Source organism: Chenopodium album, chromosome 3, assembly GCF_948465745.1.
Source record: "Chenopodium album chromosome 3, dcCheAlbu1.1, whole genome shotgun sequence".
Lineage (NCBI taxonomy): Eukaryota > Viridiplantae > Streptophyta > Magnoliopsida > Caryophyllales > Amaranthaceae > Chenopodium > Chenopodium album.
Genome location: NC_137836.1, coordinates 66022180 through 66050151, shown reverse-complemented (window position 1 = coordinate 66050151; position 27972 = coordinate 66022180). Strand labels below are relative to the sequence as shown.

The 27972-nt window shown below is 38.9% G+C and overlaps 2 protein-coding genes across 2 annotated transcripts in view; one reads left to right on the top strand and one right to left on the bottom strand.

The window, feature by feature from the left end:
- The window catches only part of LOC145625227 (F-box/LRR-repeat protein At4g14103-like), a 179754-nt gene that overhangs the window by 26986 nt on the left and 124796 nt on the right, over nt 1-27972 (bottom strand). The gene's annotated exons all lie outside the window — the stretch shown is intronic.
- On the top strand, nt 20171-23948 carry LOC145614896 (UPF0664 stress-induced protein C29B12.11c-like). The gene is made up of 5 exons (XM_081669969.1): nt 20171-20442; nt 22647-22752; nt 23191-23262; nt 23344-23555; nt 23642-23948. The coding sequence occupies exons 1-5, from the start codon at nt 20333-20335 to the stop codon at nt 23745-23747; spliced, it is 606 nt and encodes a 201-aa protein (XP_081526095.1). The 5' UTR covers nt 20171-20332; the 3' UTR covers nt 23748-23948.

Sequence of the window (27972 nt, the reverse complement as noted above, 5' to 3'; positions counted from 1 at the left end):
ATCTGGCAAAAGAAAAGAAATCACGGTGAGGAAAGAAATAAGGCGGTAGCTGCCAAAGTAAAAAAGTTGTTGGATACTAGGTTCATTCGGCCATGTAATTTCCTCGACTAGGTGGTGAATGTTGTGCTTGTAAAGAAGCCGAATGGTACCCGGCGTATGTGTGTTGATTACACGGATCTCAATAAGGCATGTCCAAAGGATAGTTATCCGCTCCCAAAGATCGATAGTTTGGTCGATGCTACAGCCGGTCATGCCTTGATTAGCTTTATGGATGCCTATTCCGGTTTTCATCAAATACCCCTGTGGAAAAAAGATCAAGAGAAGACGGTCTTCGTCACTGATTAGGGGTTATTCTACTATGTTGTAATGTCGTTTGGCTTGAAGAATGCGCCGGCAACTTTTCAACGGATGATTAATACAATCTTCATTAATCAAATTAGGAGCAATGTAGAGGCGTACATTGATGACATGATAGTCAAATACAAGCAGCAGACGGATCATCTTGATGATCTCCGAGAAACCTTCACCACACTCAGACGGCATAAGGTCATGTTAAACCCAAAGAAATGCGTCTTTGGTGTTGAGTCTGGGAAGTTTCTCGGATTCCTGATCGATCAAAGAGGGATAGAGGCTAACCCCGAGAAGATACAGACTGTAATTGACATGAAGTCACCCCGCACTGTCATGGAAGTACAGAGACTAACCAACTGCCTGGCGGCATTAGGGAGATTTCTCAACCGGTCAGGTGACAAATGCCTTTACTTCTTCCAAGCAATCAGGAAGAAGACTAGATTTGAATGGGAGGATGATGCTAAGGCGGCCTTTCAGAAATTGAAAGAACACTTGCACTATTTGCTAAGGCTTGTTAGCCCTTTGCCCAAAGAGACGTTGTACATGGACCTAGTCGTCTCAGACAATGCCCTCAGTGTTGTTCTCCTTGCTGAGATAGACGGAATTCAGCTCCCAGTCTATTTTATCATCCAATTTGTACTCAGAAATGCTGAACTCCGGTACCCAATGGTTGAAAGCTTTGGCCTTGTTTTTTATGGCATTCAAGAAGCTAAAACCCTACTTCTTGGACCAACTGGTGGTTCTTTACACCGACCAACCCCTCAAGCAGCCAATGTCTACCTTGGAGTCATTCGGCAAAATGTTAAAATGGGCTATTGAAATGCAAAGTCTTGAAATCACTTACGAACCAAGAAAGGGAGTGAAAGGTCAGGCGTTTGCCGATTTCATTGTTGAAATGACACGGCCGGTTCCTCCGAATAACCTTGATCAGGTTTGGAAAGTGTTTATAGACGGGAGCTCGACAAAAAACGGCTGTGGTGTAGGAATTATTTATGAGTCACTTGAGGGGGACAAATTTGAATATGCACTACCAGAAGAAGTCTGGACGGTGGGCGATTCTGACCAGCCCTCCCAGAAGAAAATGAAAGAGTTTAAACCATACGTCCCCAAGTATGAGATTAACAAGGACTGCAACTCCATCCTCATGGAGATCAAGGACCGTCTGTCTCTTAAGAAGCCGAATCCAATGAAAAGTTCCATTTAATCAAGGAACAAAAATAAATTTTTCTTATACCATGCAGAAGTTGGCCTCGATACCAACGATTACTTTAGCCTTCAACGGGTGTTGGACCGTCTGGCTGACAAGGGGATGTTAAAGTCCTACATTTCTAAGTCCAAAGAGACTAATAAGAAGAACCCCGAGCAGTCGTCTAAGACTCCCCAGCCTGGTAGTAGCTCGGAAACAGACAAGGAGCCAGTCTACACTGCATCAAACGGGTTCTCATGCGGTGGCCCAACCATCCGGGGCACCAAGAGCCGTCTTCGAAAGATGGACAATGATGATGATGAGCAGGAGTTAGCTAGCTCAACCTTCCCAGACGTTTTGATCATTAAGAAGGACAGGGGCAGCGTCCGTCGCTCCCATGATGACCCGGTTGTCATTGAATGTAAGGTCGCCAATCAGTTGGTAGGCCGAATCTTTATTGATACCGGCAGTTCGTCAGACATCATCAGTCAGAGGTGCTTGCAGAAGCTGAAGTACAAGCCCAGCAGCATGCACACGGTAAAACACACCCTGGTTGGCTTTGGAGGGGGGGATAGTGTACCCAGTCGGTAGGATTGATCTACCCATCCGTCTGGGAGAAAAAGGAGAAGGACGACACCAGGTCGTCAAGTTCCTGGTAGTTGAGGAGCTGACCGGCTATAAAATTATTTTAGGCCGTCCAAATCGCAACGAGGCCAAGGCGGTAATCATTCCTTCAGACGGCCAAGGACAGGAACCAATAGACCTTGAACGGTCAGATGAGCTTCGTCCCTAGCTGGCCGGTGAGCATATTGATATACCTATGGATGACAGACGTACATAGCATACTGTTAAGGTGGGGACGGTTTCTTATGCTATGTTGGGTGCAGATTTGCACCTCCTGTTGAAAGAATTCAAAGACATCTTTGCCTTTGAAGTGGAAGAGATGCCAGGCGTCAGCTCGGATCTCGCTGTCCCCAAATTAAACTCGCCGTGGATCCAAAAAAGAAGCCCATCCGGCAAAAGAAATGAAATCACGGTGAGGAAAGAAATCAGGCGGTAGCTGCCAAAGTAAAAAAGTTGTTAGATACTGGGTTCATTCGGCCATGTAATTTCCCCGACTAAGTGGCGAATATTGTACTTGTAAAGAAGCCGAATGGTACCCGGCGTATGTGTGTTGATTACACGGACCTCAATAAGGCATGTCCAAAGGATAGTTATCCGCTCCCAAAGATCGACAGTTTGGTCGATGCTACAGCCGGTCATGCCTTGATTAGCTTTATGGATGCCTATTCCGGTTTCCATCAAATACCCCTGTGGAAAAAAGATCAAGAGAAGACGGTCTTCGTCACTGATTAGGGGTTATTCTGCTATATTGTGACGCCGTTTGGCTTGAAGAATGCACCGGGTACTTTCCAACAGATGATTAATACAATCTTCATTTATCAAATTAGGAGGAATGTGGGGGCGTACATTGATGACATGATAGTCAAATCCAAGCTACAGACAGATCATCTTGATGAACTCCGAGAAACCTTCACCACACTCAGGTGGCATAAGGTCATGTTAAACCCAAAGAAATGCGTCTTTGGTGTTGAGTCTGGGAAGTTTCTCGGATTCCTGATCGATCAAAGGGGGATAGAGGCTAACCCCGAGAAGATACAGGCTGTAATTGACATTAAGTCACCTCGCACTGTCAAGGAAGTACAGAGACTAACCGGTTGCCAGGCGGCATTGGGGAGGTTCCTCAACTAGTCAGGTGACAAATGTCTTTACTTCTTCCAAGCAATCAGGAAGAAGACTAGATTTGAATGGGGGGATGATGCTAAGGCGGCCTTTCAGAAATTGAAAGAACACTTGCACTATTTGCCAAGGCTTGTTAGCCCTTTTCCCAAAGAGACGTTGTACATGTACCTTGCCGTCTCAGACCATGCCCTTAGTGTTGTTCTCCTTGCTGAGATAGACGGAATTCAGCTCCCAGTCTATTTTATCTGCCAATATGTACTCAGAAATGCTGAACTTCGGTACCCAATGGTTGAAAATTTTGTCCTTGCTTTGAATGGCATTCAAGAAGCTAAAACCCTACTTCTTGGCACGTCCGGTGGTGATCTACACCGACCAACCCCTCAAGCGGCCAATGTATACCTTTGAGTCATTCGGTAGAATGTTAAAATGGGCTATTGAAATGCAAAGTCTTGAAATCACTTATGAACCAAGAAAGGGAGTGAAAGGTCAGGCGTTTGCCAATTTCATTGTTGAAATGACACGGCCGGTTCCTCCGGATAACCTTGATCAGGTTTGGAAAGTGTATGTAGACGGGAGCTCGACAAAAAACGATTGTGGTGTAGGAATTATTTATGAGTCACTTGAGGGGGACAAATTTTAATATGCACTACGGTTCAAGATTCTGGCCTCAAATAACGAGGCTGAATATGAAGCCCTGCTAGCCGGAATCCGCATGTGTAAGGCAGAAGGGGCAGCAAAAATTGACGCCTTCTTTGATTCACAGTTGGTCGTAAGCCAGTATTAGGGTCAGTACAAAGCTACCTATCCGGCAATGATCATATACCTCCAGACAGTCAAAGAAGAGGCTGGGACACTTGAAGAGTTTCATCTAAGTCAAGTGCCCAGGTCTGGCAACAACCAGGCGGATGCCTTGTCCAAATTAGCATCTTCCGCCTGTTGTGACATGCCGCGGTCAATCTTTTGGGACGTTCTTAAAAAAATAAGCATATATGAAGAGCCCATTGGAACCCTTGATTAAATCTCTACCTGGATGGATGGCATCCTGGCTTATCTCATAGACAGCACACTCCCGGATTCACCACAGGAGGCAGCCGTCATGAAGAAACGAGCTGCAAACTTTGAGATGAGAAATGGAGAACTCTTCAAAGTAAGGTTTTTGGAACCTCTCCTGAAGTATGTTACCCTAGAAAAAGGGAAAGAAGTTCTCAAAGAATTGCATGCAGGATATTGCGCCTCCCATATATGCGGCAAATCCTTAGCCGTTAGGGCGAGGCGGTAGGGATATTTTTGGCCCACCCTTGAGTCAAACGCTAAAGAGATGGTGGAAAAATGTGACAAGTGCCAAAAATTTGGCAAGCTCATTCATTATTCGGCTACTGACCTTACGACAATCCACAGCCCAGACCCGTTTGCTAATGGGGCATGGACATTTTAGGTCCTTACACGCCTTCACCCGGTGGAAAAAAATATATTCTGGTGGGTGTGGATTACTTCACCAAGTGTGTGGAGGCGGAGGCGGTCAAAAACATCAAGATAAAGGATGTCCTCTCTTTCATATGGAAGAACATCATCACCCAGTTTGGGGTACCTATGTCTATGGTGTTTGATAATGGCCCTCAATTTGAAACGCATCAACTCAAAATTTGGTTGGGAGATCAAGGGATCTCAAATTATTTTGCATCAATAGGCCGACCCCAAGCAAATGGCCAAGTTGAAACCTTCAACAAACTCATCTCAGACGACATCAAGAAGACAATTGAAAAGTCGGTGGCTTATGGGCAGAAGAATTAATTCATGTCCTATGGGCCATCCGGACAAATGCAAAAGGGGCAACCGGTGAAACCCCATTTCTCATGGTATACGGTGCTGAAGCCATCTTGCCCATTATGAGCCGACTCTACGAGTTATGCTTTACGATGAAGAGGCAAAGTGGGAGTCCATGCGGCTAGCATTGGACTCGCTCCCGGAATGCAGGGGCAATGCTGCCTTGAGCCATGAGATATATCGTCTGAGAATGACTCGTGCCTATAACAAGTGAGTGCACAAACGGCTCTTGAAAGTTGGGGACTTTGTGCTACGAAAAATGGAGGCAACCGGTAGGGCCAATGAGCTTTGAAAGCTAACTCCCGATTGGGAAGGCCCCTACCGGATCTATGATGAAGTTAGGAATGACACCTACCGCCTGGAAACTCCAGACGGAAGACGCCTGCCTAGAACTTGGAATGTAGATAACTTAAAAAAGTACTACTTCTGAGGGTTATAAATTTTTTGTAAACAAGAAGTTTATTAATAAAAAGTTGCTTTTTTTATTTCAATTACATTACTGTTTTTGTTTTTATGTCGTCTGAGCAATGCACATACGGACTTTTAATGCTTACTTTAAAATTTTAATTTTGAAACTTGACACCAAAACAAACTAAGGACAAAAAGGCTTAGGGGCTACACAACCGGTCTTGATTAAGACGTGAGGCCTTAGACATTTTACAAAATCGCCTGTTCCAGTATGAAACTTAGTGTCCGACGACACTCCTCCGGGTGCAATCGTCGCATATAGCACTCTATAGTTTGCTCTACGTACACATGTAGACAACAAAGATTGAAAAACCTAATTGGTCCTAGTACATCAACCGGCTATCGACCGAAAGTTCTTACATAGATTATTTATTCCAAAATTACACAGGTTTCCCTAACAGGGGCAAATGAGCTTCGTGTAATGGCTATGCAACCATCCCAGACGGTTGTTTATCGTCTAGGTAAGAGGTTGGGAACGCCCGCTTCAATGGCCGGCTGTGCACTTGGTTTGGGGCAATCACCATTGTGATTGATTGGCTTATAAACATCTCACACTCTTTAAAGTATCAAACATTTCCAAGCTAATCAATCAATTTAAAATGAAACCAACCACACAGCCGTCCTGGGGCAAGAACAAACGAATTACTATCTGCTGCTTGCTTTTCATAAGTTAGGCAAAATGTCAAGTATATATGAGAAATTCAAGTATATATGCAAAATTCAAGATTCAAACGCAAATGCAATATGTGCAAAACCAACTAAGTCGGAATACTTCATAAATAAAAATCGGCATTAAGGTCGAATAATATTGTTAACCAGATATACATCCGGTGAAAAGAAGAGAAAAATTGTTGACCCGATAAGAAAGTTAAATGGCATACTACCGCTTAAAGAACGGGTGGCTGGCTCCTGCTGGTCCTGACCAGTTTGGGAGGGCTCCTTCAATTGCATCAGCTGCCTAAGATTGATTGGTTGGGGCCTCAGCTTTGTCATTAGCCGTTTGGGGCTAGGGGGCTTGATTCCCTTGGCCTTTAGCTTGCTCCCCTTCATCATCTAAGACTTCATATCCCAGCTCAATTGCCTAGGTTTTGAATGGAGGCGGAGCTGCCTCTCCCAGCACTTGGGCACCATACACCGCAGTGGCGTAGTCATACCTAAGTTTGTAGACTTCAAAGTCTACGACTGGGTAGAGGAGACACCAAGCAATCTTCAGGCGGGCCTCATTGTCTCGCTCATTTTCCTCCACCAGGTGGCTTTGCTCTTTGGCAATCTCATCTCGATGTTGGTTCCTCAGGTTGACCAGCTCCACCCCCAACCGAGTAACGTCTGCTCGGAGTTTTGTGTTCTCCCGATCAACCCCCTCCAATGCCTTGAGATCAGATTGAGAATTTTAAAGTTGTTGCTCAAGGTCATTGGCCCGATTGTTGGCAGTATCGTTAGCAGTCGTCAGATTCCGGATCAACTCCTCCTGTTTCAACTCTACTGCTTTAATCTTTAATTCGCACATATAGTTAGCATATTCAGCTGAGTTGAGATTTTAAGTGGCCCTCGTTTTGGCATCATTTATCTCTTCTTGCTTCCGCCTGAAGGGGCCCCGTAACTCGTCCACTCTCAGCATCACCTAAAAAAGAGGGGGTCAGTCGAAAAGTTCAATACTTAATGTAGACATCTAAAAATGTCTCCCCAAAACCAAACCCGATGATGAACAAACTTTCACTGTCACTATTGGTCGGGTTCAGTATTTAATCCCGAGAGTGCTTAAAAAATCGTATTTAATTAAATTCGTATTTTTGAATAGTCCATGGATTAGTCTTGATGTTTGGTCAAAGCATAGTTTTTATTTCAGCCCAAACTTATTATTTACTTTTAGCCCAAACCTTTTTTTATTTTTTATTTTACTATTTTATTATTTATTTTGGCCCAAAATTTTTATTTATTTTAGCCCAAATAATAATAAAATCAGAAAATGGCCCGAAATTATCAATCGACACTTAAAATGCTGAACGAAATTAGAGTTAAAAATTAATTTAGACGGAAAAGCGGACTAAAAATTCCCGCGTCACGGCAACAGTCCACCGTGTCACGGGAAAATTTCCCATCTGACGGTGGGGTTCCCCGTGACATGAGAAACCTGCTGTGACAAGGGAATTTCCGTGTCCTTTCCGCGTAAACCCTTAACGCGTTTCCTCCCCCGTTCACTAAATATTTCCCGCATCATACAAAATGTGCACCGTGTCACTTGAATGTTTCCCCTGTGACGGTGGGATTTCTCGAGTCACGGTACACTTTTCCGTGTCGCGGGATACTTTTTTTAGGGTTTTTATCATTTTAGGGTTCCGTGCGTTCCCTCAGCACATTTTTTTCTATAAATACCTCCTCATTTCTTATGTACGGGGCAATAATTAATTCTCTAGTTTTTTCTCTCTTCTATGCTCTAGCCTAAACACTAGCCTACCCTTATTCTTTCAAAATTCCTTCTTCAAGCACTCCCAGGAGTCCATACTTTACTCGTGGTTCTGTCCTTAATCCAAGGCGTGAAAGGTAGAATGTTTGAGGGTTTGGCCCTAAATCAATTCTATTTAATTTAATTTAATTATTGTTTAATTATTATTTCCTTGAAGTTACTAACTCGTTTATTGTTTTGTAGTTGCAAACAAACAGAATCAAAGTAAGAATTATGTTCCTTTTATTTCTATTATTTTTCTAACGATTTTGTATTGTTAGAATTATTGTTAAATATCTTCCAACATTGATGTTATTCTATTATTTTTTATGATCACCATTTTTCATGTTTAAAGGGAATATGTAATTGAAATCACGCCTAAATAATAGTTTGCAGGAATCAATTTTCACTATAAGAATCGAGTAGAGGCCAATACAGGCGAATGTGACTCCATGACTCACTTCGTACCATCATCCCTGATCCTCCTTTCGTGGTTCCGAACCATATGAAGTTAGTAATCTCATGGATTATGAATGGGGTGTAACCTTCACGGGTCAATCGTTGTTGCCTTTCGTTGTCCCTTTATTCGTGGTTGTCTTTTATGATCCGTGAACGGTTTACAAGTTCCTTAAAAACTTGTTGGCGGCTCCCTACTTTCCTTGTCCCTAATCGTATTATGTCAATTCCCACTTCCTATGAGTGCCAAGCATATTCAAACATGATTTAACATAGGCGCACTTCAAACGATGCTTACACTTAATAAAATAAAAATAGAAAGCATAGTGTTAAGCTAAGATCGACTTACCTCCGCCAACTGGCCCATTATCTGGTCAAAGTCCACTACCTGCAAATCATGCACGGAATTCTTCTTAGACCAGGTGAGGGTCCTCACCATTCGCTTGGCGCGTCAGATGTAACATCTGCACCATAAGAAGTACTTGGTGAGAGGGATGTAGCATAGTTGGCATTCATTCGTTGCCGGCTGCTAACTAAACCTCCAAAAGGGTCAACCTTAGTCTTGACTCGCATAAAGTCAAGCGGCCAAGGAAGTTCAATCCGATTCTTACCTTAGGTTTGAGTATGGGGTTTTGGGGAATCACCCTCCCCAGTCTTTGCCGCACCGGCTGCAACATTGGGTGGTTGGCAACCCTTCGATGCCGTAGAGGCATCCGGCGCATTCTTTGAGCGCTATGATTTTTAACTCAGAGTCTTCATAGCAGCAGGAGTTTTGCCCCCCGTCGTAGGACGATCCTGGTTGGCAGAAGAGGTTGACTGGGAAGGATTCTTCCTGGCAGCCTTAGTAGCGGGAGTCTTTTCCAACTCCTCACCAGGCCTCTTGATCAATTTTAAGATTGAGTGGGGCATAGTTTTGCTAATACTCTGCAGAGAAAAGAGACAATAAGATTACAGCAAGAAAAATGTTGGAGAAAAAGCAAAAGTAAAAACAGGTCTAGTGACCTTACCCCGCCCTTCTTAGCCTCCTTGGCCTCGGCTACTGCCTTCTTGGCTTGCAACTATTCCTTACGCAGCAGGGCAGCAGACTTAGCCGGAGTCTTCTCCGGGTCCTCCATTTTCAGCGCTTCTTCTGCAAGGAGCAAACAAACTGTTAGACAAAGCAATTAAAGGAATTGAAGTATATAATTATAGGGAATATTTCAAGCATTACCCCTAGCTTGAACCCCACTGTGATCATACACTAAAGTACGGTGGCGTCCAAAAGGGAAGAAGATAGAGCAAAAGAGTCTCCAACAAGTTTTAGAAACTTGTAAACCGTTCACGAGGTGAAGGTTACACCCCTTAACGATTATGAGATCGTCAACTCCAATAGGTCTGGAACCATAAATGGTAGTTCGGGGATGAAGGTACAAATCAACCCTAAAAGAGGTTGAACCTGCCCTAATAATAGGCCTCTACTTTATTCTGATCGTATTCATGTGCGCTTTCTGACTAACATACAATCAATAGGATTACCCTAAACCTGTTTATCTATGTTGGTTGAATATTAATGCATAAATAAAACTATTATTGGCGATCACTTGAATTATAATCATATTAACCCTAAACAAGATTATTAATTATATTATTAAGCGTGATTACAAGTACCAATTCCCTTTAAACATGCATAAAAGGTGTGATCAAGCAATAACAATAAATATAAGCAACATAATAAATCATAATAACAATAATCATAATAATTATAATCATCGTCATAAAATAATCATATTTATCATAATCATGTTAAAGCATAATAATAATAGCAAGATCATAGGCATGATACTAACAAGATTAATAACAAACCCTAGCATGTCACTAAACATCAAAGATCAAATATATAGCCCTAACATGATACTAACAAAAATATTAGGAAAAAAATAGGAAGCATCACAATAATGATACTTGATTTAAGGAACTTATTCTTTACCCTAAACATGATACTAAGAAGATTGAAACACCCTAACATGACACTAGGAATCATAATAACAACTTAGACATGATTTCTAAGAACCATAAAATCACTAAATCAATTAAAGCACTTACTTGGATTCCTCATATCTCTTTCTATTAACAAAATACACACGTTAGTAACTTCAAGGAAAATACAAAATCAAAGAATTAAATTAAATAATTGAAATAGAGATTTGGAAAGTTTAGACTAGATTTGGGACCAAACCCTCAGAAATTAAAACCTTTCACGTCTAGGGCAAAGGCAACTTCGAACTTGGCTAGGTGTGTCTAGATCATGTGAATGCGGAATTTTGTATGCAAAAGGCTAGTTTAGAAAAAAGAGAGAAAGAGAGAGTAATTAAGAGATTCTTGATGAGAATTGGTGAGAAGAATTGATGATAATTGATGATTGAAAACAGAATTTTAAGAGGCTATTTATAGAGAAAATCAGTCGGATGGATAATAAAACGAATCAGAGTTTCAACGAGAATAAAACACGATTAGCGCCAGACGCTGGTCATTAGCGCCAAGCGCTAATGCTTGTCATCAGGCGCTAATAATCAGTTTCACGCGTTTTTTGTTTTTATCATATCTTTTGATTCAAAAGTCCAAATAAGGCGTATAATATGTCGTTGGAAATATCTTGAAGTCTACTTTCTAATTCAATTAAAATCAGATTAAAATTTTATGTGAATAAAAAGATATGGCCGAAATAGTGGAAGGGTGTCAGTTTTGGATAGAGTTTCATATTCCATTCATATCTTTTTCATTATAACTCGGATTTAATATTATAATATATCATTGGAAAGACAATTTCAATATCTATCCAACCATATAAAATTTGGATAAATATTATGAGGCACAAAAATAAAATCTGAATATATTCCACTTCGTACAAAACAAGGATTCTAAAAAGGAGTAGTTTTATTCAATTTCAAACTCTACATAATTATCAATCCTAACTCCATTAGGATTTACAAGAACCTTGTAGAGTATTCTAGAAGACTATAATCAATCCTAATAGCTTTAAGAATGATAATTAATAATAGGCCCTCCTCTAGATCATTGGGCCGCATATAAAAACCAAACCGAGCCTAGTTTAGTATTTTGGCCATAACTTCCTCATTATTCATTGGAATTGGGCTTATAATATATCGTTGGAAAGGTCTTTTCAAACCTCATCCAACTCTACCATTATTGGACCCTTATCATGGGCCAAACTAAACTGGAATGAACGTTTTTCAAAAATAAGGTAAAAAAAGAAATATTTTAAAAAACAGAAAGAAGAGATATTTTAATTAAAAACATCCTCATCGCTAGACTTTTCACACTTTTGCTTTGTTAGATAATCAAATGACGTGAAAGATATTCATCACTGGGTTTGGTTTTGGGGAGACACATTTGGGTGTCTACAATAAGCAGAGACGACAATTTGCCGGATGTATAGTGGGTCTACCTACCCTTGGTGAACATCGTGCTAAGTCCGCAGGCGAACAGGAATCCCTCATCCTTGAAAAAATACAGATGGGGGTATTGTAGGAAATAATTTCAAGCGTTAAACCCCTAGCTTGAACCCCACTATGATCATACACTAAAGTAAGGTGGCGTCCAAAAGGGAAGAAGATAGAGCAAAAGAGTCGCTTACAAGTTTTAGGAACTTGTAAACCGTTCATAGGATAAAGGTTACACCCCTTAACGATCCAAGAGATCGTCAACTCCATAAGGTCTAGAACCAAATAAGGGTTCGGGGATGATGGTACAAATCCAACCTAAAAGAGATTGAACCCGCCCTAATAATAGGCCTCTACTTTATTCTGATCGTATTCATGTGCGCTTTTTAATTAACATGCAATCAATAGGATTAACCCTAAACCTGTTTAATCTATGTTGGTTGAATATAATGCACAAATAAAACTATTATTGGCGGTCACTTGAATTATAATCAAATTAACCCTAACAAGATTATTAATTATCTTATTAAGCATGATTACAAGTACGAATTCCCTTTAAACATGCATAAAAGGTGTGATCAAGCAATAAAAATAATATCAAGCAACATAATAAATAATCAATCATTAGAATAAACATGAATAATAATAATCATCATAAAAATAATAATAATAATATTCATAATCATCATAAATTATAACAATTATAATAAAAATCATGTTCATGTTAATATTAAAGCATAATAATAGCAAGATCCTAGGCATGATACTAACAAGATTAATAGCAAACCCTAGCATGTCACTAAGCAATAAAAATCAAAGTTTTAACCCTAACATGATACTAACAATCATAAATATTAGGAAGAACATAGGAAGCATCGCAACAATCATATTTAATATTAAAATTACCCTAAACATGATACTAGGAATATCATAATAACAATATAAACATGATTTCTACATCATAATATCAATTAAAACCATTAAAGTACTTACTTTGATGCCTCGTACCTCTTTCTAATAACAAAATACACACGTTAGTAACTTCAAGGAAAATAATAATCAAAATAGTTAAATTAAATAATTGAAATAGAGATTAGGGACCAAACCCTCAAAAACTAAACCTTTCACGTCTAGAGCGAAGGCAACTTCGAATATGGCTATGTGTTTCTAGATCTTGCGAATGCGGAATTTTGTATGTAAAAACAAAGTTTAGAGAAAGAAAGTAAGATGAATGAACGAATGATTATAGGCGAATGCTAATTAAAACTGATTGTAGATGAGAACTCGTGAATGATGAGAATTGGTGATAATTGGTGAATGAAAATGGAGTTTTTAATACGTTATTTATAGAGAAAATCAGCAAAAAAGATAAAATATCAAAACAGAGTCTGACGCACGAAAAACAGAGCTGGCGCAAACTCTGGCTAACTGGCGCTAGGCACCAACACTAGCGCCAAGCACCAATGGCTGGTGCCAGTCTTGGTTCCAGGCGCCAATGCCTGGGGTTAGGCTCCAAGCTTGTTTTTAACGCGTTTTCGAAAACCAGATAAGTTTGTCGTACTGTAGGATAAAATCATATAATTTCCTCGAAAATGCTATTTGATTTTGATTAAAACTCTGAAAAGTCAGCAAAAGTCAATTTATCAATGCTAATTGAATTAGGAATGAAAAGAACCTTCTAGAAGAATCTAGATGACTAAAATCATTCCTAATTGCATTAGGAATGATAAATCATATTAGGCCCTCCCTTAGATCATTGGGCCGCATATAAGGCTCAAAACGGGCCCAGTTTAGTAAATTGGCCATAATTTCCTCAATATTCATCGGAATTGGGCTTATAATATATCGTTGGAAAGCTCTTGGCAAGCCCCATCCAAATACACTATTATTAGACCCATATCCTGGACAAATTGCCGTTGAAGAAGATGCACGAAAATCCATTTTTGGAAATATTGTCCGTTGGGGATGACAATCCAATTTTTGGAAAACTTTGTCGTTTAATAAGAATGCGTGACAATCCATATTTAGAAATATTGTCGTTAAAGTGCTTGCTTTTGAACCGATTGTAATGAGCCAGTGTTTTAGGCGTCTGGCGCTACGGCTAAAATTCTAGCGCCAAGCTCTGGCTCCTGACGCTACTTCCCACATGCCTCAGCAGCTTTCTGTGCTCGATAAAATTTTCCAGTTTCGCGCGGTGTTATTACGGTCCTAGTTGTGAAAGATATTTCTCAAATTTCCTACGTGTAAAATCCTATGTTTTTAACTCATTACGGATGGTTGACAAGGTAAAGTCGTATCCCCTAATAAAAAATAATTACCTAAATCACTAACTAAGGTAGATAGGGAAGTAGGGTTGAACTCCACAGGGAAACAGGTCTTTTTAATTCTAATTAATTACTATAATCTAAATTATCTAAGTAACCAATATTTTTAGGTATGAATTCTATACTACGAAGAATAAGTTTAGGGAGAAAAGAATCAATAATAAGGAAACCTAGGGTCACAGGTTCACTAATAATTAATATTCCAGGATAGAACAAAGTAATTAATAATTAACAATGCACAGATAACATGATTAACAGGCTCTCGCAATTTATTAATCAACATAGATCTAACAGGCTCTCGCAATTTACTAGACCTAAGTTCCTATTAAAAACAGCCTTTAATATTAAATCAACATCTGCTCGATTCATCAATTCAATATTGCTAAACAATCACAATCAAATTACATCTGCTCGATTCATAATCTAATTGCAAAGAATTAAAACAATTCAATAGGAAATTATCATGCAATATCAATAATCAATAATAACAAACTATCCCTTCATATTAATTATGGATCCCCATAAACCCTAGAATGGAACTACTCACTAATCATCATAACTAAGCCAATCAAGTAAATAATTAAAAGCATAATCAAGAAAACAATTAAAATAGCTGAAATTAAAAAGGGAAGAAATTGTACCAAAAATAAATCTGGAATTAAAGGAAGTATTAAGAACAAAAGTTTAGTGAGAATTTAAGAGAGAGAAAAATAATAAGTAGAGAGAGAAAGTCTAAGAAAAAGGTAACTAAAAATTCCGTACAAATCGTATTTAAACCTCTCCTAAAAACAAGAATTAGAACTAAACTAATCAGCTACTAAGTAAACACGCGCCCGATCGGGCGAAGGGCCGCCCGATCGGGCCCGGCTTTTTACAACGCCCACTGCTGGCATGCCGCGCCCGATCGAGCCTACGCTCACCCGATCGGGCGCGCTTCTTCCTTAAGGGTGCCTTTGCGCGCATCCGCCCGATCGGGCCCGGTCTTCTTCTTCGAGGCTTGGACTTCGATTGGGCTAGATTTCTCGGCCCAATCCGGATTTCCTCTCGGGTCTTGAATACTTGGTCCAAATACCTCGTGATCCCAATTACCGAGCCCTTAATCACCGGCTCTCACCGATCCTGGGCTCCAAAAGTGGTCGTGTCCTTCTAGCTTCCGTAGTCGATCCATAAAGCCCGGGAAAATGCTCCAAGAGTGTAATTTTCTGTAAAATACAACTAAAACTACAAAAATACTAGAACACACAAATTAGTAATAAAAGTGGCCCGAAAGATCCAAAAACACTACTAATAACGACCAAGGGACGGGGATAAAACACTATATAAAATAGACATATCAATGGTCTTTCCAATGAGATCTTTTTTATGCATATGACAATAATGTTAATCAAAATTACGCACATGAAATACTTAGAACTTTTCGAGTCTCATCCACTCATTCTAAATCATTGCCGAAACAAATTCAGGAATTAAAATAGAAATCCTCCCCAGTGGAGTCGCCAAAAACTGTAGGAAATAATTTCAAGCGTTAAACCCCTAGCTTGAACCCCACTGTGATCATACACTAAAGTACGGTGGCGTCCAAAAGGGAAGAAAATAGAGCAAAAGAGTCGCCAACAAGTTTTAGGAACTTGTAAACCGTTCATAGGATGAAGGCTACACCCCTTAACGATCCAAGAGATCGTCAACTCCATAAGGTCTAGAACCAAATAAGGGTTCGGGGATGATGGTACAAATCCAACCTAAAAGAAATTGAACCTGCCCTAATAATAGGCCTCTACTTTATTCTGATGGTAGTCATGTGCGCTTTTTAATTAACATGCAATCAATAGGATTAACCCTAAACCAGTTTAATCTATGTTGGTTGAATATAACGCACAAATAAAACTATTATTGGCAATCACTTGAATTATAATCAAATTAACCCTAACAAGATTATTAATTATCTTATTAAGCATGATTACAAGTACGAATTCCCTTTAAACATGAATAAAAGGTGTGATCAAGCAATAAAAATAATATCAAGCAACATAATAAATAATCAATCATTAGAATAAACACGAATAATAATAATAATATTATTCATAATCATCATAAATTATAAAAATTATAATAAAAATCATGTTCATGTTAATATTAAAGCATAATAATAGCAAGATCCTAGGTATGATACTAACAAGATTAATAACAAACCCTAGCATGTCACTAAGCAATAAAAATCAAAGCTTTAACCCTAACATGATACTAACAATCATAAATATTAGGAAGAACATAGGAAGCATCGCAACAATCATATTTAATATTAAAATTACCCTAGACATGATACTAGGAATATCATAATAACAATATAAACATGATTTCTACATCATAATATCAATTAAAACCATTAAAGTACTTAATTTGATGCCTCGTATCTCTTTCTAATAACAAAATACACACGTTAGTAACTTCAAGGAAAATAATAATCAAAACAATTAAATTAAATAATTGAAATAGAGATTAGGGACCAAACCCTCAGAAACTAAACCTTTCACGTCTAGAGCGAAGGCAACTTCAAGTATGGCTAGGTGTTTCTAGATCTTGCGAATGCGGAATTTTGTATGTAAAAACAAAGTTTAGAGAAAGAAAGAAAGATGAATGAATGAATGATTATAGGCGAATGCTAATTAAAACTGATTGTAGATGAGAACTCGTGAATGATGAGAATTGGTGATAATTGGTGAATGAAAACGGAATTTTTAATACGTTATTTATAGAGAAAATCAGCAAAAAAGATAAAATATCAAAACAGAGTCTGACGCACGAAAAATAGAGCTGGCGCAAACCCTGGCTAACTGGCACTAGGCACCAACACTAGCGCTAGGCGCCAATGGCTAGCGTCAGGCTTGTAACTAGGCGCCAGGCCTGTAACTAGGCGCCAGGCCTGGTTCCTGGTTCCTGGTTCCAGGCACCAATGCCTGGGTCAGGCGCCAAGCATGTTTTTAATGCGTTTTCGAAAATCAGATAAGTTTGCCGTACTGGAGGATAAAATCGTATAATTTCCTCGATAATGCTATTTGATTTTGATTAAAACTCTGAAAAGTCAATAAAAGTCAATTTATCAATGCTAATTGAATTAGGAATGAAAAGAACCTTCTAGAAGAATCTAGAAAACTAAAACCATTCCTAATTGCATTAGGAATGATAAATCATATTAGGCCCTCCCTTAGATCATTGGGCCGCATATAAGGCTCAAAACGGGTCCAGTTTAGTAAATTGGCCATAATTTCCTCAATATTTATCGGAATTGGGCTTATAATATATCGTTGGAAAGCTCTTGGCAAGACCCATCCAACTACACTATTATTGGACCCATATCCTGGAGAAACCAAACTGGATTGGCTGTTTTCTTAAAATAAGTTTTCAAAAACAGAGAGAAAAGAAAAGAAATTAAAACTATCCGCAACACTAGACTTTCCACACTTTCACTTCATTCGATTATGATTCGACGTGAAAGGTACTCATCACCGAATTTGGTTTTGGGGAGACACAAATTGGTGTCTACAGGGATCCAGTTCTTTGGCACGACTATGTGAGTCCCATCCCCTAAGGGCTCAATCGTGGTCTCAAAAAATCCCGGCTCCATTATTTGTTCGTAAGCTTTGGGAGAGAGGCGGGGGAGGGTACACTTCCTGCCTAGAAGAACTGGTTCTCTATTATACCGGCGCAGGTCCGGTTGTGACTCAACCTTGTGGAGGAGAACAAATAAATTTCTCCTTCTAGCCGGTCCATTTGGACACTTTATCCAAAGACATTAAATATTGGGGAAGTGTGGTAAGAGTATATCACGCCCCATGACCGCCTGGGGCTTTGCTCATGTAATGCATGTGAGAAAAGACAGAAAAGCTAGGCTCCAAATCCTGAAACTTGTAGGCGGCGATGTAGCTCAGAATATTGACCCACGAGTTTAGGGTGAGCTGCCAGACGCCTACGTCGTACCCCTTGAGAATTTTTCTAATTCCCTTATGAAGAGGGAATTGGAGGCCGGCTGAAATAACCGCCTCGTAGCAGACGAAGTAATTGTCAGCATTTTCTATTCCATTGTCCCTGGCCATTACCGCATCCCTAGGCAGGACCTCAATTATCCACCCCTTTCCAAAGGGGTACTTCTCCTTGAAAGACTCAAAGCCACTCTATAACAAGGCAATATCACCCAGCAGTATCCTAGTCTTTTTGGGATCAGGGAACGTTGAAGCTTTAGCCAACTGTTGGTAGTCAGCCGCAAAATCGTCTTGATTGGAGCCAAATGCCTCTACCCTCGATCTTATGGCGGCCTCGTCACCCATGACTCTTCACCTGACCCGTGAGAGGAGACGACCTCTTCACCGCCTACCCCCCTTACACTTGAACTACTTGGGGAAAAGGGAGCCCCATCATTGAAACCACTTTGCCCCTCCGACTCCTCCTGTTCCCCATCCGGAATAACCTCGTCTGCGGGCACTTTCCTAGCGCGCCGGCTTCTCAGCTTAATAGCCGTTTGTTTAACTCTTTCCATTGTGTCCTACACAGACACAAAGAAGGAGGAATTCGGGGATGAGCACAACAGTTCCGACAGTCAAGAAAAGGCACCCCATGTTCTAGATTCAGCCGTATCGAGAGACCGGCTGAATGTCCTAGGCAGTGCCGAGTGTGTGGATTGAGAGTCCATTTTTATTTTTAAAGAATATGTATACAGACGGAACAAGAATGTATACAGAGGAAAAAGAAGAAAAAAGCTGAAAGAGGGTACGGGCGGTTACCTTACTTTAGCTTTAAACTTTCTGAAAACTGCAATAGACGGTGACCAGGTGTAGTAAGTAACCACGCGGAAATCTTGAAAGATCTAATGCAGGCGGGATCAGAGTATCTCTCACTAAAATCTCACTTTCTCTTTCTAGAAAACTTATCAAACATTGTAAATGAGGGGAGAGAAGGGGGGGGTAAAACCCTATTTATAGTGGGGTAAAATTGGGGCATCCCCGTCATACCCCAGAAGGTTAATAGCCGTTATTACTGTTCACCACTCACAGGGGGACGCGTGTCACAGGCGTCACGTGGCCCGCCACGTCGCCCTTGTGAGGAACAAGTGTTTAGGGTAAAAATACCCTACACATGTGGACCAAGAGGTCCACGTGTCAGGTCTGGACAGGTCATCTAAGGCCACTCACAAGCTGACACATGACAGCCTCAGATGGATCAGAAGAATTACGCCCTTCAAGGCCCAATTCCCGAGAAAGCCGTAATTGCGGCGCAACCAACAAAACCTAGGTCAGAGTGACCCAATAAATAGGGAGATATTTCCCCATTTTGGGGACACATTCAATCATTTATTAAATCCATTTTCTCTCTCATCAGAGAACACTTGATCTCGGAATCCGAGAAGATCCTACCTAAATTTCCGCATCTTTTCTTTTCATTCAAGTTCTAACTTGGTCTTCAAAGGCAAAGCTCCTACCACTCGGAATCTCCGTTGTTTTTGTAGGTACAATTCAAGCCGGACCAGTCTTAAAGCTGTAACTCTCCCGAGGGACAAAAACACCCAAAACAGTTGAGACAACATTGAGTATTGTTGGTTCTGTTGATGATGTGGCATATTGAGGTATCGAGTGGATGACGTGGCATAATAAGAAGTCGAGTAAGTGATGTGGTGAAATGAGGAGTATACGTAGCATATAGACGTTTTTAGGAACACATAAACTTTATTTTCATTAGGATAGTATCTAGAGATGCCAATTTAGATAGGGTCGAGTTCGATGAGATCGAGTCAATTTTAAAGTTGAGTCCTCTTAAATTATTGTATACAAGGAGAGATTTATCTCGGATTTTCAAATTAGGTCGGTCAAATTAGTTTTGATTTGACACCTACTAGTACTAGTACATTCGATGATGCGCACACACGTACACGCAAGTATATAAATACATCTCACAAAACAAAGCTAAATCAAAAAGAGGTAAATTGATCTGTCGAGAAGCTGGTGGAATACCCCTTACAAGAAACACCCAGAGTGTTAATTTTTCAGATCATAATCTGAAAACAAGAGAGAATTTCATACTAATCCAAAAAATTGAAGAGAAATTAAACATGGCTCAAAATCCTCAATTGTTTCCTAATGGTATGCCTGTCCCTTTTTATGCCGAATTGTTCGTCTTGGCTAGAGATGGTGTTGAATTTGAGATCGATAAAATCCCTGGGTTAGAACTTCTCCTTCTTTAATTTCTGTTTTATAATGTTTTTTTTTTTTATTTTTTATTTTTTATTTTTTATTTTTTTTTTTTGGTATTCTGATGAATTTGAATTTGAATTTAAGGGTTAATTTGTTTAATTGAACGGGTGATTTGTGTATTTTAAGATTAGGAATTGGTTAATTGATACGAATTGTTGTGTTTGTGGTGTCGAATTGTGCATTTATTTTTTTATATTTCAATTTTTGCTTAATTTCTTCTTAATTATGAGTTTTTTTTTTTTTTTTTTTTTTTTTTTTTTTTTTTTTTTTTTTTTTTTTTGTGTTATTGAATTGGATTTTTGGTTGGTTTTATAATTGCAGATATGTTATTGTTTAAAGAAAATTCGAGCTTATAAATTGCTTTTAAAAAAAAAAAAAAATTTGGGGTGGAGCATCAAATTTGGATTATAGAGGACAAGAAGAGAATTGAGTAATTAAAGCAAGTATTTTGAAAATACCAGAAGCAACATTTAACTATACTTTTGCTTTAATGTGTTACATAGTGAACCGCTGTAAATTTGATACAAGCAAGTTTATGGGAGATAATGAGAGAGAATCTTTGAAGAATAATGAAGGTGATAGTATATGAGAGCATAAGGGATAAGATGAAGTGTTAGTCGAAATCACTTAAGCTTTCGACTATGATTTTGGGGACGATTCTGAACATGTAGTTACCTCGGTTGTTTATATAAGTTGTTAGTGAATTAGATTTTATAAATTTTCTTTCCCTACGGTTGCCATCTATGAACAAAATTCATGAAGGGTAGTGTGAATATGCTCTTGGAATTTCAAAATTCTCTTTACCTACATTTGTTGGATATGAACAAAGTCAATGTGAATGTTCTTTTGAGGTAGGACTTTGAGAGATGAAAGAAATGCTTTTAGTCATGATCGATAAGAAATTGCACATACGAGTGAAGCTTGAACTTGGCAGTGGTTGTTTGCAAGAGCAGTGTAAAATATCATGTATTTCTAAGTCCTTTAAGTACCGCTAATATTTGATGAACTCACTTTTAATATGATCAATTTTTTTTATTAGTAGTAGATCGGAATGTGCCATTATTCAAACTTTTATGTTTTAGCCTTTTAGGATGTATCCTTCACAAGAACTTATTGTTAGCTAAGTATATAGTAGAGTGTTGGGGTTTGTTATAAATTTCCTTCAAAGACTTTGTGGTCTTGTATCATTGTTAGCATTGTACAAACTACAAAGATTTTAGGTTAATACTTTGACTGCTGGAATCCTACTAGTAACCAAACCACGATGCTTGATCATGAGTTGTATCCTGTAATGTGCCTCATGCAAGTTTCTTGAGGTGTTAGCTCCACTAGCAATTTTTTTTTTCTTCACAATTCTGGAAGATGCGCTGCAGTAATACAATGTGCCATTAATTAATAGTGGTTTAAGTGACTAATAAATTTGTAAATATGTATTACATTCAGCACCAACGAATAATTGGTAGAGCCAAATATTGAGGCACTCCATATTGCATGTGGGCAGGTTCATGACCAGGTGTTTGTGTAATTTAGTTGCTATACGTTGTTTCCTAGTACCGTCACGAGATTAAAAATTAAATTTGATCTTATATTTCTGCCTTTAAATTTTGTTTTTGGAAATGTTAAGGTGTGTATGGTTATGGCTTTCATGTGTGCTGCACTGCTACTATATGGCTATATAAGGACCTCATCAATTATATAAAAAATGTATCCTTTTGGCTAGAAATATTATCAAAATTTTAATGCATCTTTTTTGCTTTATAAATGACATCTCCGTCTGGAATGAGTGATGAATGGAAGACACAGCTGTTACAAGATTTTTTTTTTTTTTTTTTTTTTTTTAAATCATGTTAAATCCTTGAACTTTAAAGTTATAGAAACGTGACAATTACTTTTAGATGGTGGGAGTATCATTTTTTTACCAAAATCTTCTTTGTACATGCACAAAAGGAAGACTAAGATGTAGATGGAATTATATTTTGAAGTTGAGTTGAATTACTTAAATAGGATTTGCTGAACTAGTTGATAAATAAAGATTATAGCTTTAGGGAGAAGTTCTGCAGCTTTAAAATTGCTGTCTCTTTTAGTTCTGCAATTATTACCTTGTCTTCAAGTTGATTAATATTATCCATTATGCACTATTGTCTGTCTCACTTGTGTTTTACTGGTTTCTAGGAGCGGAAAAGTGAAAGCTAAGGGGACTATCTACTTGTCAAATGTGCGCATGGTATTTGTTGCAAGCAAGCCTGTTGGGAATTTTTATGCATTTGATATGCCTCTGGTATACGAACTTTCCCCTAGTGCATAGTTATGTGTTGTATTTTTCCTTTCTAGTTGATCCAAAAAAGCTAATCCATTAACTACTTTTTATTATGTGCTCAGCAATTGTTTATCGTTTTATTTTGTGTCTTTGTCATTCCAATTTTAAACCTTTTTTCGTCCTTCCCTACCATTCTCTATTGATTTAGAGTTGTTTCTAGCGATTTTCTGGTGCCAAGTGTTTCTTTCTTGCCAACAGAAACTGTCTTATGCTAATAGTGTAGCATTTTATTTATTTATTTATTTTGGAATTGAAGAAGAATTCAACTATTTTTAATGAAAAGCTTCATCTGAAGTGGAAGTCACATACGTATATGTATTACTATTTTGTTTTTTGGGTATTTTGTATTCTGTATTTTGATGGCTTAACACTGTGGTGATCTATCTTGCCTTTCTGCAGTTGCATGTTCATAGTGAGAAATTCAACCAACCAATATTTCATTGCAACAACATTTCCGGACATGTGGAACCAGTGAGTTTTCAAAAATTTGCACAATTATCACACTTTTTAGAGTTTGAACAGTCCTTGTTTTCTGACACTTCTAACGCACAGGTTATACCTGAAAATGAGAACAGGGCTTTATACTCAACCCACTCATTCAAGATTTTGTTCAAGGAGGGCGGCTGTGGTACCTTTGTCCCATTGTTCTTTAACTTGATCAATTCCGTAAGGCGCTACAATCAGCACGTTGCACCTGCCCCTGAGCCTCGTATTGATCCTCTACGTGCAGCACAAACTCCTGTGGATGAAATGATGAGACATGCGTAAGTATCTTTTTAATGTTTTGAGTCTTCGAGATAATAGTCGACCTTAAGGTAGTTTTTACTAAACTAGAATTATATGTCTGCAGGTATGTTGATCCAAATGATCCTACAAAGATCTTTCTGCAGCAACCTACACCGGAGTCTAATCTGAGACGGCGTACCTACCTTTCTCAAGGGGACACCACCATGTAGTACTAACTTGTTTCTTTTGTGGAAGGTCTACCAAGTAAAGAGAATAACAGTATGCTTTCAGTTCATATTCGTGATGACTAAGGTGCTCTCATGGATTGTTAATACCTCTTGTATTTTCATCATTTTATGGAGTTCAGGACCTTGTATTATACTAACATCGTTGGCTTTATAATGATAATGTATTGTATATTACTGCAGTAAGATTTATGAGTTTTCGGGTTTTATATATATATATTGATTATAGTCTGAAGGTTGCAGTCATGTTATATGTATATGATGTTATCTACAGACAACTAATACATAAGTATGATTTTTCCTACTTATTGAAAATGCCACCACATTACGATTGCTAGGCATTAACCCATGCCTACACATAACAAAAGCATGCACGACTGCATAAGGCAGAGGCTGTAACGAGCGATCATATGAGGGATTATGAACCACTAATACATGTCTTCCTAGCTAGAAGACACTTAACACTTTTCTTTGTCTTTTTTTTTTTTTTTTTTGAGCTTTTCGTTGGTATTTATAACAAACCTTTTGATACCTTATTAGCTTATGCCAATAACTATCTTAAGTATCTTTAGAATGCCAGTTAAATCAACAAAATATAATATTAGTTAAAAATAAAGCTTTACAAGATTGATGATCATTTGTTCTTAATTAATGGCTAATAGCCCACCATGCTATGGAATAACTATTTAGTTAGAGAGTTTTGACTAATACATGAGATTAGTTTACAATGGAATCTATGGTGTTTTGAGTTTCCGGTTTAACTAAAGTAGTTAACCTTAATCTTGTTTTCCGTAGATTAGGCACAACATAGATCTAATTCGTTTTTTACGTTTGATCGAAGTCTCTAATTAAAGAATCTATATTGTGTTTATGATGAAGCTTTTAAACAGACAAATAACTCATTTGAGATATAAGGTTCAAATACATAACATTCCCTTTTAGGAGAAATTTTTACTAAATTTGAAAATATTACGACACTCTAATCTTAAAGTTTAAATAGACATGACAATAACTAGAGTAGTTTTTTTTGTTTTGTTTTCTCTACTTTATGACACTCGAAAATCAATCTTTCTCTTAAGGTGAGGATTTTCTCTAGAGGACTCTCTAAGAATTTAGAAAGACTTTATGAAACTCTCATCAAGTTTGCCTTAAGGCATGTTCTCTTCAGATTAATTTTAGTTCAGTTCAGTTGCAACCAGTTCAGTTCAGTTCCTAATTTTATCCTCTCATAAATAATTCATTTCAATTCAATTCAGTTCAGTTCATTTCAGTTCAGTAAATCAGAACAGGCCCTTACTCACCTTACCTACAAACCCTTATGTAGAGGAACTAAAGTTATATACTCCGTAGGATTCCTATCTACAAAGTGAATAATGGATTGTTATTGTGGGCAGGGGCGAACACACGTAGGAATAGGGGTAGCGCCCTAAAAAAAAAATTGTTAATAAAAGTGACCGGTTGTTATAGACAACAGGAATCTTATGTGCCACCATATGGAATTAATGCCAAAATGTCACTGCTTTCTGTTTTAAACTAAAAGAACTCGGTTAACGCTCTACGGAGCATATAACAAAGGGTGTCTTAGGTTCTCTCTTTTGCTTCTATATGTGTGCATGATTAATTTTGTACTCATCCAAAGTATTGGAAAAATAACTGTTGAAATCAATAACAAACAAAAAGATTAGAACTTTCCTGGATTGAAGATCCCAAACTCACAGTCGCGCCGTGGAACAAAATCCACTGCCTTAGAAGCGAAATACGCCACCACCGGTACAAGTTTCCTAGTGACGCACGCCCCCCAAGTTTAACGCAACTCTTTCCGTAATCCGTGCACCCGAACTAGAAGAGTGGAATTTCTCAAGAACTGTTCAGATCTCAAAAGGTAGGTTTGTGTTTTCGGCTAGAAAAGGGAATGATCTCATGAAAAGGTAAGACTCGTATTTATATGAGTCCCGGAAAAAGGAAACACGCAAAGCAAACCGACCTAGGAAAAAGGCGGGCCCGATCGGGCGAGCTGCCGCCCGATCCGGCGCGAGATCAAGCTTTTCCAGACGTAGTGTCGCGTCCGATCGGGCGGACATCGCCCGGTCGGGCGATATGAAGTCCCTATCCCGGGCGAGCCATCGGGCGAAGCTGCCCGATCGGGCTCGTCAAAAACTCGAGTCCGCCGCTTGGTCGGGCGAAGCCCGCCCAATTGGGCGCGAGAGTTCTCGTAGAAAAACTCTGGTCCGTTGCCCGGTCGGGCGAAGCCCGCCTGATCGGGCGCGAGAGTTCCCTATTTTTCCTTGACCACCTCCGCCTGATCGGGCGAGAGCCGCCCGATTGGACGCGAGTCATCCGTTTGCATTACCTATTTCCAACAATCCCCCACTAATGCGAGCGGATCTTCAACATGAAATCTGAACAGTAAATGAAAGTCTTAGTACTTAAATGCTAGTATCCAAAGGTTTGAACTAACACATTAGTGCACAAGGTTTTCAACACTTCCCTAGTGAGTATCCTAAGATTTGAACTCCTAGGAGCGAGGAAGGGACCTTGAACGCACATACCTTGACTTTAGAGCTTAAGCAACTCCGTCAATCTTGGCCAACACTTTGGCTCTCATGAGTACTTCAGGAAAACAATACTCCAGTCTTCCCTTGAGAGAGGCCACCTCTCGTACTCACGTAGGTGTTCATCCTATGTGTTACTCACACACGTTCCCAGCAAATTCAAAGGTCTTTCCCTGCAGGCTTAAACATGTTTAAGCACCTTGTAAACCAAAGAATTACATGCAATGGAACTAGAACATTAAGAACATAAGTTCAACCCTTCAACTTTCGGTGTCATTATCTATCCTGTTTTAAAAGCTACTGGGACAAAGGCCTTAACTCTCTTAAGAACCTCCATCTATCCCTGCTCAGAAAACAACTGGACTAATGACATTAAGAGATAAACTCATCCTAGCAGAATCTAACTGGTAAAACTTACCACTCTTATAGAGTAATAGATTCAAACACATGATACACATATAACAAATCCACATGATTCATTCCAATGAAACAAAATAACCAAAACAGGTTCCTGATTTATTAAAACCAATGTATCATGTCACATAGCTAGAATAACTACCATTCCAAGTCATTACAACAAAGGTCCTAAATCCATACCAGTTGATGACTCCACCACTAGTCTACGACTCAATCCCTTAGTAAAAGGGTCTGCCAGGTTTTTCTCTGTTCGAACATAGTCCAAAGAAATAACCCCATTCACAATAAACTGCCTCACATACTCGTGTCTGACTCTTATGTGCCTTTTCTTACCGTTGTAAACGCTATTTTTAGCAACACATATAGCGGCTTGTGAATCACAATGCATAGAGACAGGTGGTGACGGATTCCCCCACAAAGGAATATCAATAAGCAAATTTCTCAACCAACATGCCTCTTGTGTAGCAAGATCCAATGCGATGAACTCTGCTTCCATAGTTAATCTAGCTATGCACGTCTGCTTACCAGACTTCCATGAAACTGCACCCCCAATAAGAGTAAACACATAGCCACTTGTAGAGCTTGTTTCATCACTATCCGTTACCCAATTTGCATCACAATACCCTACAAGAACCAAAGGATGACCAACAAAATTCAATCCCCAAGACATGGTTCCACATAGATATCTGAGCACACGCCTCAAAGCAACCTAATGTTGCTCACTAGGACAATGAGTATAGCGACTAAGTCTACTAACAGCAAAAGCAGTATCAGGGCGAGTGCAATTCATCAAAAACATCAGACTACCAAGCACCTTAGCATATTCAGTTTGAGATACACCGTCCCCCACATTTTTCACCAAAGTTCCAGAAGGATCAAAAGGAGTTCTCAATGAAGGCAAATCAAAACAATTAAAGTTCTTCAGAATTTTCTCCACATAATGAGACTGAGACAGAAAATACCCTTTCTTGGTTTTAGTAACTTTAACACCAAGGATCACATCTACCTCTCCCAAATCCTTCATCTCAAACTTTGAATTTAAATATTTCTTAGTTTCATTTATGACATACATGTTTGTGCCAAACAGGAGCATGTCGTCAACATACAGGCATAATATCACACATTGCGCACCAAACATCTTAGAGTACACACATGCATCACTACCATTGACAAAAAAACCAAAACTAAGAATAGTTTTATGAAATTTTTCATACCATTGCTTCGGAGCTTGTTTCAAGCCA